At 35.9% G+C, this 10,541-nt stretch overlaps 1 protein-coding gene across 5 annotated transcripts in view; it reads left to right on the top strand.

Annotated features, from left to right (window-relative positions):
• micu3a (mitochondrial calcium uptake family, member 3a) overlaps window positions 1-10,178 on the top strand; it is a 27,889-nt gene extending 17,711 nt beyond the window's left edge. For 3 of the 5 annotated variants that reach the window (XM_016561864.1, XM_016561863.1, XM_016561861.1), the window contains 6 exons: window positions 3,665-3,759; window positions 4,004-4,175; window positions 8,161-8,269; window positions 8,401-8,558; window positions 8,914-8,978; window positions 9,342-10,178. In XM_016561864.1, the coding sequence (XP_016417350.1) occupies window positions 3,665-3,759; window positions 4,004-4,175; window positions 8,161-8,269; window positions 8,401-8,558; window positions 8,914-8,978; window positions 9,342-9,348 (606 nt within the window). In that variant the 3' untranslated portion in view covers window positions 9,349-10,178. Of the gene's footprint in view, window positions 1-2,714; window positions 2,730-3,664; window positions 3,760-4,003; window positions 4,176-8,160; window positions 8,270-8,400; window positions 8,559-8,913; window positions 8,979-9,341 lie in introns of all 5 variants that reach the window. The other 2 variants (XM_016561860.1, XM_016561862.1) reach the window with 1 other exon arrangement.
• Window positions 10,179-10,541: the final 363 nt, after the last annotated feature.

Genomic DNA, 10,541 nt, shown 5'->3' with positions numbered 1-10,541 from the left:
AATTCACAGAAACAAATGTGTGTGTGTGTGTGTGTGTGTGTGTGTAGGTTTAGGTTTCAGTTTCACATTTAACATGATTTTTTTACAGCGAATTTTGCAGAGAATTGCTAGCTTTGTTAATGCTTCATCAACTGTTATCTATTCACGAACAGCTTGTAACACTCCAAAGAGAAAGGAAAACTTGAAATCACATCATATGACCCCTTTAAACCGACTGCGAATAATAACATAATATCGTGAGTGCTCTCAGCAGGCAGGCACATTAAAGGCCTTTGTTTGTACACTGAATATGTCAGAATACATCTGCTCATCCTGATGGTGTGTTTGTGTTCTAATGGCTAATAGAGGGCGTCTGTAGGAAGCAGTAGTTTAATGATTGTGGAGAGCTGTGTGCAGATGCCCTGTATTTACTTAGTCTGTTATTCACAATGAAAGGGTAATTTCAGCTTGGCTTCCTCAGATGACACAGCAGTTAGACAGGTCTGTTTGTCTGAGTTGACAACTGCAGGGTACCAGACATTGTGTGTTTGTGGGCTAAAGGGCGCATGCTAGCATGTGTGGAAGTGTGATTGGGGTTACTCATCTTAGAAGTCGACAGCAGTAATCACTGTTTTTACCGCTGTTTTTAGATCAAAGAGTAAAATGCTTCAGGCAGTGTCTAAGTCACACTGTGGGCCTGGCTGTGGTGTTACATAGAATGATGACCTCACATTAATGGTTTCCTGTAACCACAGTGTTGTGATGTCACTCTTCCAGCAGATTGATGATGAAATTGTGAAAGGAGAAAAACAGCTATAAATGTTTTAGATAAAAGAGAGATTCATTTATTTATCCGTTTCAGTCACATGACTTTTCTGCTCATCTGCCATATTTATGACCGCCAGCGGGCAAAGTAATGGGGGTGAATACAAAAACACAAAGATACCAATAAAAAAAAATGTTGAAATTTGGATTTGATCCATACCAGATCCCAGAAAACATTTTACAGATCTCAAGCTAGAACCTACCAAATTTAACATTTGTGGATTTATTTAAGCTACACTGAAAAGAAAATGGTGTTGGATTTGAATCAATTTTCAATCTTTGCTAGTAATTTATTTTTATTTCAGTTATAGTTTTAATTCCGTTTTTTTCCAGTATTGTATTTTAGTATATAAAATAAATATATTTAGCATATAGAATATTCTACCAAATCTAACATTTGCAATATGTATATACCTGTATTTAATCTACACTGAGAAAAAAAATGGTGTAGGATTTACTTTGAAACTATTTTCACTCAGGAATTGCTAGTAAATTATTGCTCAAAAGAAGAAACGGCAATTATAAGAACACTCCACTATTTTTGAAAATAGGCTCATTTTCCAACTCCCCTAGAGTTAAACAGTTGAGGTTTACTGTTTTTGAATCCATTCAGCCGACCTCTGGGTCTGGCGGTAGCACTTTTAGCTGTAGCTTAGCATAGATCATTGAATCTGATTAGACCGTTAGCATCTCGCTCAAAAATGACCAAAGAGTTTCTATATTTTTCCTATTTAAAACTTGACTCTTCTGTAGTTACATCGTGTACTAAGACCGACGGAAAATGAAAAGTTGCGATTTTCTAGGCCGATATGGCTAGGAACTATACTCTCATTCCGGCGTAATAATCAAGGAACTTTGCTGCTGTACCATGGGTGCAGCAGGCGCATTGATATTACGCAGCGCCTGAAAATAGTCCCAGCTAGGTAACTTCCAATAAGCCTATTTTCAGGCACTGCGTAATATCAAAATCGCAACTTTTCATTTTCTGTCGGTCTTAGTACACGATGTAACTACAGAAGAATCAAGTTTTAAATAGGAAAAATATAGAAACTCTTTGGTCATTTTTGAGCGAGATGCTAACGGTCATTGACAGGTCATTGGCAGCTACCTTTTAAGGCAGCATCCTAATCAGTATGAAACCTAATAAGTGATTGATTTAGAGCGTTCTTACATAAGTAGCAAGTAGCAACTGTTAAGGGTCACTTATACTTGCATCACACTAATAATGCTCCTCACCTTACACTTACAGTTGTTTCCAACAGAGCTGCAATGTTGTGAATATGTACAAAAAATGAACAGCACACACAAATATTGGGTGAAATATTCTGTTTTAATTAGGTGGAACTGCTTTTTTTGTCAGTATTGAATGAAATATATATGTGTATTAAAAATCTGCAAAATTTCCTATCGACATTTGACTTGGAGAAGCTGCAGTGTATATGATGCTGCCTTTGAATTTAGCTAAAACAAGGTATCTTAGAGGACAGCATACTTGTATACTTTTAACCTTTACTTTTTTGAATCAGCTTCTGACATGAGAACATGCCTACTATGCTTTTGGAACAGTCTCTTGGAAGGCTGTTAATGAATGAATAAAAAGGTATTTGCTTTATTTATCACAATTGTGGTTTTATATCTCACAATTGGGACTTTTTTATTTTAAATGTTATTTCACAAAAATGGTCATTCTATTCTATTCTATTCTATTCTATTCTGGAAACAGACTTCCATACTCTTGGGATCAGAAGTTAACATTTTCACCCTGTTTTACAGTCACCGTTTTACAATTTTGTGTTATTTTAATGTTGATAAACCACCAAACCTCTATGACACTGAATCTATCTGGCTAGTGAAAAAGAATCATTGTTTTTCTCTTTATAACTACCCACTGATTGTATCTCCATGGATAGGATTTTAAGCTAGAGGTACAGCATGGACTTGCATTCTGGCCCGCTTTATTGCACAGAGGCCCGTAACCATGAGAAGAGATGTTTAGTGTTTATGTCTGGTTTTACCTGGCATGATTGGCTCTTCTTGCAGATGAGGGTGAAGCATGGGTAGAAAAGAAAAGAAAAACAACCTGGATTTGCACCTTTCGGCCACCCTCTTCCAGGTTTTTGGATGCCGTGCCACTGGCAAAAGTTTTTTTTTTTTTACTGGTGAATGAACAACATGAACGCCTTTTCCTGAGCTCCACTTGATAAAAAGGATTCATGATACTTACAAGATAGCTCAAATTGTTCTTTAACTTTAGAGTTGAGGTGTTTAAACAAACTGAGGATTCTCTCTAGAGAAGGAAAGGTGGAATTTGCTCACGTGTGCATTTCTTTCACAAATCAGATACGCTGTGTGAAAGTTTGCTGCAGAAACGCATGCAATATGGATGCTTTGTGTGTCTTTGCTTTTGTTGTCATGTCTTGGTGTCCTGTATTTACATCTGGTATTAATGTCCGATCCTGACAAGCGATTTTTGTGAAAGGCTCTCTTAAACCACATTCAGTGGTAATTGAATATACCAGATGTATACAGGGGGTCTATATGTGCACAACTGGCATGTCTGTGTGCATTTCTGTGTATCATTGCTCTTTGTGTTTTTGTTTTAGTCTAATATACAATCTTTATGCCATTCTCACCCACATATGGTATAAAGATCTGCACGCCTTCTCAAAACATGTCCTCTGTAGGCTCCAGGGAGAAATGATAAATGGATGCACACTTTCAAGGGCTGGATGGCTGGTACTCTGAATGGCTCAGCAAGCATATGATGGACTGATTTCTTATTCCAGAGACAGAAGGATTTTTGTCATAGTTTCTTCTTTCTCGTTTTGCTCTCTTTACTGCCACTCCTCACCAATCGCAGCGTGCCGATGAGAACATGATGATTGACACCACTCTGCTTGTGCACTTCTTTGGCAAGAAGGGGAAGGCAGAGCTAACGTTTGACAACTTCTACAGGTATGACAACTTGGGTTGAAAAAAGCTCTAAAAACATGCCACTAATTCATATCCACTTGGCAAGGATGGATGCGTGAGAACTAATGTCCATCAAACAGGTAGAAGGAAATGTTGAAGTCAGTTAACAGCTTGTCCTAACAGGATGTGGCATGATAAAATGACAAAAAAGTCTTTCAAAACATCTCCTGTGCTCACTAAGGCTGCAAACTGACTCTGACTCTTATTGCGGTCATTGCTCTTTCAGATTTATGGATAATCTGCAAACTGAGATGTTGGAGATCGAGTTCCTGACTTATTCCAAAGGCATGACCACCATCAGCGAAGAGGACTTTGCACGAATCTTGCTGCGCTACACTAATGTAGAAGATATCCGCAGCTATCTGGAGAATGTGCGACAGTGCATACCTGATGAGAAGGTAATGAGTAACATCACCTAGCCTCTAACTTAATCTGAAGGGAAGGTGTAGGACAACTGTGACAACCACCTCCCCCATGCTCACACTTTCACCCAACAGCATTACATGGTTCAACACTTTGTGCCCCACAAGGAAACTGTATATTAAAAATACAACCACAAATTAATTTTTATTAACTTACACATATATTTGTTCTATGCATGTGTAAAGTTCTCTTATTCAGCCCAAAAATACACACATTTCCACACCTCGAGTGCTTATTCACCCTTGAATGCTCAAGTGCCCCATAGTGAGTGTGCATGGGACACTTGCATGTAAACTGCAGTTTAATCTTATAGTCTTTCTGTTCTAACCACTCTACAACTTAGGCGACTAAACCTTTTCATCCTGCAGACAGCCATCTTTCTTACTATGTTTATTTAAGAAGCGAGTGTCAAACTCACACATTGTAGTAAAGTGGAACTGGTCTTTTCCCAGGCCCAGTTGTTTTAAAGGAATAGTTAACTCAAAAATAAAAAAATATGCTGAAAATTTACTCACCCTCAGGCCATGCAAGATTAGTTTGTTTCTCCATTCAAGATTTAGATGAGTTTGTTTCTTCATTGGAACAGATCTGGAGAAATTTAGCATTATATCATTTGCTCACCAGTGGATCCTCTGCAGTAAATGGGTGCCAAAGAAATGATAAAAACATTACAATAATCCACATTATATTATTATTATTATTATTATTATTATTATTATTATTATTATTATTATTATTAATCCACATTACTTTATTATTATTATTATTATTATTATTATTATTATTATTATTATTATTATTATTATTTTTATTTCTACAATGTAAAGAACTATTTCTTCAATGCAAACGTTATATTATGTGTTTCTTTGTTTGTTTGTTATTTTTTTATTTGTTCGGTATACTGTGCCCCTATAGTAATTCTTAAAAAAAAAAACAGCCTCTGTTCAAACTGCATATTAATCCAATATTTAGTGACTGTCAGAAGAAACCTGATTCCTTTTTTTTTTTTCAGTATCATCAGTTCTCATCAGTATCCAGTATATCTGTACTGATTGCTGTAATAATGATGCATTCATATACGTAGTAATGGTGTAATATAGTCATATAAGATGCAGGGTAAGTTCCAGCTCTATTACAGTGTACAAAAACTTCCTGTATTCTCTCTGTTATCCTTGTTTATCACACACTGGAAGAAAGCAGAGGTTTGTCCCTGCCAGAATGATTCGTCGTCCCGCAGCTCTTGATCAGATCGTGTTTTGTTTGGATTTGCCTTTCATTTTGTTTCAGTTGTTTTGATTTTGTGGCACATCTTCAAGAAAGTAAATTCCCTTTACTTTCAACCAGCTAAGATTATCTCGTTGTGAGAGCTTTCAATATATTTCTTGAGTTTAAATTATATTCAAATATACAGTGGCCCCAAAAAGTATTTGGTTGCTTCATCCACACTTAAAATATCTATCTATCTATCTAATCTATCTAATCTGTCTAATCTGTCTGTCTGCCTACCTACTTGTCTACCTCTCTACCTACCTACCTTATCTGTCTGCCTACCGACTTGTCTCTACCTACCATCATCAGTTCTCATCAGTATCCAGTATATCTGTACTGATTGCTGTAATAATGATGCATTCATATACGTAGTAATGGTGTAATATAGTCATATAAGATGCAGGGTAAGTTCCAGCTCTATTACAGTGTACAAAAACTTCCTGTATTCTCTCTGTTATCCTTGTTTATCACACACTGGAAGAAAGCAGAGGTTTGTCCCTGCCAGAATGATTCGTCGTCCCGCAGCTCTTGATCAGATCGTGTTTTGTTTGGATTTGCCTTTCATTTTGTTTCAGTTGTTTTGATTTTGTGGCACATCTTCAAGAAAGTAAATTCCCTTTACTTTCAACCAGCTAAGATTATCTCGTTGTGAGAGCTTTCAATATATTTCTTGAGTTTAAATTATATTCAAATATACAGTGGCCCCAAAAAGTATTTGGTTGCTTCATCCACACTTAAAATATCTATCTATCTATCTATCTATCTATCTAATCTGTCTGTCTAATCTGTCTGTCTGCCTACCTACTTGTCTACCTCTCTACCTACCTACCTTATCTGTCTGCCTACTGACTTGTCTCTACCTACCTGGCTGTCTGTCTACCTACCTATATATCTATAATATATATAATGAAATTTCTTCATTTCTAAGTGAAGTGTCCAAATACTTTTTCGCCCATTGTATTTGTGTGGGTGCAGTGTGCGTATGTGCTTGGGGCAAAGTTTGTGATTGAATAAAGATTGTCATGCTGCCCATCTATAAAGGGTCACCTGATGTAGGTTTCTCCATGCTTGACTGCTCTCTTTTAGCTCTTTCCCAGTCCCATCTGAGGGATCTGTTTGTGTTGAAGGTATCAGGTTTTGGGGCCCCTTTGAGCAGTTTGTACATTTGGCTAGAATGGCTTCACCCTCCTCTCAAATTCCCACGGAATAGACCCTAAACTCACTTTTATGGAATTTTATGGTTTTCCACAAGCGTGCCAAGTCCTGAACTCAAACCTACAGTTGACAGTTAAGCCTAATGTGTAACTAGAACTATATGTTAAATACTCACCAGAGAGGTTTGTGTGGATTAACATAGCTGTGACAAGCCTTTACTGTGTTTGTTTAAGGTATTTTCTACCTCATTACCCTTTATCTTTTCCTACAAAAAGCAGATCCGTGTTACAACACACTGACACCCCCAGGGAAAAGTTTTAATCATAGATTTCATTTTGACAGGCAGGACAATATGCTGCAGTATTCTATGCATTCAGTTCTAAAATTTAAATTCCTATCATCATTTACTCACCCTCATGACATACTAGTATCCTTTCTTCTGTGGAACATGAAAGAAGATATTTTGGAAAATGTCTTGGGTGCTTTTGTCCATGTTTTGTCAAATGTTATAAAGATATAAAGTTCTTCAAAATGAGTTTCACAGAAGAACGAAATGCAGGGTTTGAACAACATGAGGGTGAGTAAATGAAGACAAAAATATAGCATTTTTGGGTGTACACTGTAAACTATACTTTTCAAAAGTTTGGGGTCATTTTTTTTTCTTTTCTTTTATTCATTAAGGGCACGTTTAAATGATCAAACTGATTAAACATTGATTACAAACCTTTCTTTAATTTCAAATATTAAACAGCACAACTGGTTCCAACATTGATGATAATAGGAAATGTTTCCACAGCATCAAATCAGCATATTATGATTTCTGAAGGATCATGTGACCCTGAAGACTGGTGTAATGACTGCAGGAAATTCAGCTTTGCCATCACATAAACAAATCCAGTTTAATTTTTAAATATATTCAAATAAATATAAAAATGGGTATTTTTAATTGTAATAATATTTCAAAATAATGCTATTTTTCAGTAAATATATTCAGCCTTGGTGAGTATGAGACTTGTTTTTAAAACATATAAAAATACCCCAAACGTTTGAGCTGTTTTTAAGACATTCTTGGTGTTCTGTTGTCAGTCAAATAGTAAGTTATCTCTTTGATTCCAGTCTATGATGTCATGCTGTTTGTTTTCGCTTCTCTGCATTTAGACAGGCTGACAATTTTATGACATTGTGCTGTAAAATGACTCATGCCTTTCATCGTGGCATGTATCATTGTGAGCAGTGTGACAGAGAACAAAGCAGAACATGCATCAGCAAACAAGCATGAGTGGCACAGCGTCTGATTTCTTTTGCATATATCAAAATGTAGATTTCTTTTTGTCCATCATTGCATTTGTCTGTTCAGTACAGATTCGCTTGGGTATGAAATGCGATTTGTGCTTGTGGATTTTGTGTGTTGTCATGTCGCTCACAGATCCTCTTTGAAATGGAATGGAATGGAATGTCAGTTTATGGCAGCTCTGTCGGTTTGAATGGATGTCTCAGATTAAAAAATGTATTTTTGCTCTTTTCTTTCATGATCAGGGCATCACCTTTGAAGAGTTCAGGTCTTTCTTCCAGTTCCTCAATAACCTCGAAGACTTTGCCATTGCCATGCAGATGTACAACTTTGCCTGTCGTTCCATTGGACAAGGTGAAATACTTTGGACCTACCACTGCATACTCAAAATACTATAAGAAAACCAAAAAAATGAGCTGATCCTGTTACATTAAATTTGTGGAGCAAATTCACTATCTGAATGCGTCTCTCTCTCTGTCTTCCAGATGAGTTTGCTCGGGCAGTGTATGTTGCAACAGGCCTTAAACTGACCCGTCACCTCGTTAACACCATCTTCAAGATATTTGATGTGGATCATGATGATCAGCTCAGTTACAAAGAGTTCATTGGTATCATGAAGGACCGGCTGCACCGTGGAGGCAGGGTAAGAGAGGGGTGTGGGGAAAGAATGGTGCATCATCTTTTACATTACTGAGTTATTACAAGCGTTCGAATGTAATTGTAAGAGCTAAGGACAGTATCACTGCAACTATAGCGCCACCTAGTGTTAAGTGGCTATATCTGAACAATGAAACCTATAGCTTCCTTTAGAGTTTTTATCATTATTATTAGGACTATTTCTAATCGCAACATTTTCTTCTGATAAAAGTATTTTTCCATATTTTTTCCTGTAATCTGGCTAGTTGTTTGTTGATAGTAAATAAAAAAGTTATTGTTTCTTTAATAGTAATTTTGTCAGCTAAAGTAGCCTAATGACTAATTTTCTCTCTTTTCTGCAGGGCTATAAGGCCGTAGAGCGTTTTACTTCATTTAGATCGTGTCTGAAGAAGGAACTGGCGGGCAGATAAGTAACCCTATATATATATATACACACACACACACACACACACACACACACACACATTATTGAAAAGTTTGGAGTTGAGGTTTTTTTTTTTCATAAAAGTAAACTTATGTTTACAAAGACTGCATTTATTTGATTACAAATAGTATAACGGTAACATTGTAACATATTAATATATGATATTATTATATATAATATAATATTATAATTAAATTATAGTATAATTAAATAGTTTTTAGCAGTAGTGTATATATACAATCTTACCATTTATGTTATATATTTTGTAAAGGAAAATCTTGATTTAATGAGTGAATATTTAAAAAGTAAATGTTTTAATTAGCTCTTTTCCATTTTCCTTTGCACCAGGTGAATGACAATCAGGAACGTGGCTTTTCTGTCTCAGAATGAAACTGATTTGTCTGCTCTGGAAATGTTTGAGAGAGAAGAGATTCCATCATAAAATCTACCTCCTCCTCTTCCTCTTTGAATCCTTGGGAAACTTGGATTGGGATAGTGTCTCTGCAATCAGCGCTCTGCACTGCATGTTCTAGTATCTGCACAGGCCTGCATGACCAAACTGTAATCCGCTATTAATCTTTTAATAATTTGCATGTAACCTGGAGGATGGCATATCTCTCTGCTGTGTATCTAAATTTCAGCTGGTACAATTTTTGTATGTTTTGAAGTTGCACATGGGTGTCGTGGCAAAGTAAAGAAATCATTTTCATGCATTTTTAATAGAAATGTTTTAAGCAAGATGAGTTACTCATTATGGCCTTTTAGTCATCATATTTATACTATATTATATTGCATCATACCGTATATTTCATTATGCCAATTACAAACAAAGCTATTTTCTTTTCCATTTTCAGGATTGTTTAAATATCATTGTTTGAATCATACTGTGTGAAAATCGTAATACTTTATGGTAATAGGCTACCAAAATCATAAATTGGGTTTGAAAGAGATTATGTAGCTCATGTAGCATTAAGCCCAATAATGAGCATTGCCTTAGTCTAAAATTGTTATTTTCTCACACAATTTATTTTTGAACAGGTATGAGTGTACAATGATTGTACAAGATTGACTTGCCTTCTGAGGCAATTAACAAGAAGTTTAAGCACGCTTTTTAAGACTGTACTGTAATGCAAGCACTTAACAAATACAGACTTGAAATTCCATATTATTCAAGTCAATAAAGAAAAAAATGTCTCACTGTGTTTTTAAGATTGTTGTGTCCAATGATTCTGCATGACATATAGGTTACTTATAACCTTCATATAGTCTGTACACAGGTTCTTATATTAGAATATTATTTCTCCATGGATGTATTCTATGCATATTTAAAACATATTTATAGGAGAAATAGATAATCTGCTCAGAAAAAGTTTCCATCAGTGAAATTTTGAAACGTGCTGCTGGCTGTATTTGGTTATTACATTTATCTTAAGGACGTGTGTCTTCAGAATACCGCAAGTGCTGTTTTCTGGGTTATAACAAATATTCAAAAAATACCTGGATGAATACAAATCTGAACAGAGTGAACAGCTTACACTCTTGTCG

The sequence above is a fragment of the Sinocyclocheilus rhinocerous genome, unplaced genomic scaffold (genome assembly GCF_001515625.1).
Source record: "Sinocyclocheilus rhinocerous isolate Xijiao unplaced genomic scaffold, SAMN03320098_v1.1 scaffold829, whole genome shotgun sequence".
NCBI classification, from domain to species: domain Eukaryota; kingdom Metazoa; phylum Chordata; class Actinopteri; order Cypriniformes; family Cyprinidae; genus Sinocyclocheilus; species Sinocyclocheilus rhinocerous.
The sequence above is the reverse complement of the archived record's forward strand: the minus strand, read 5'-3'. Positions and strand labels throughout refer to the sequence as shown.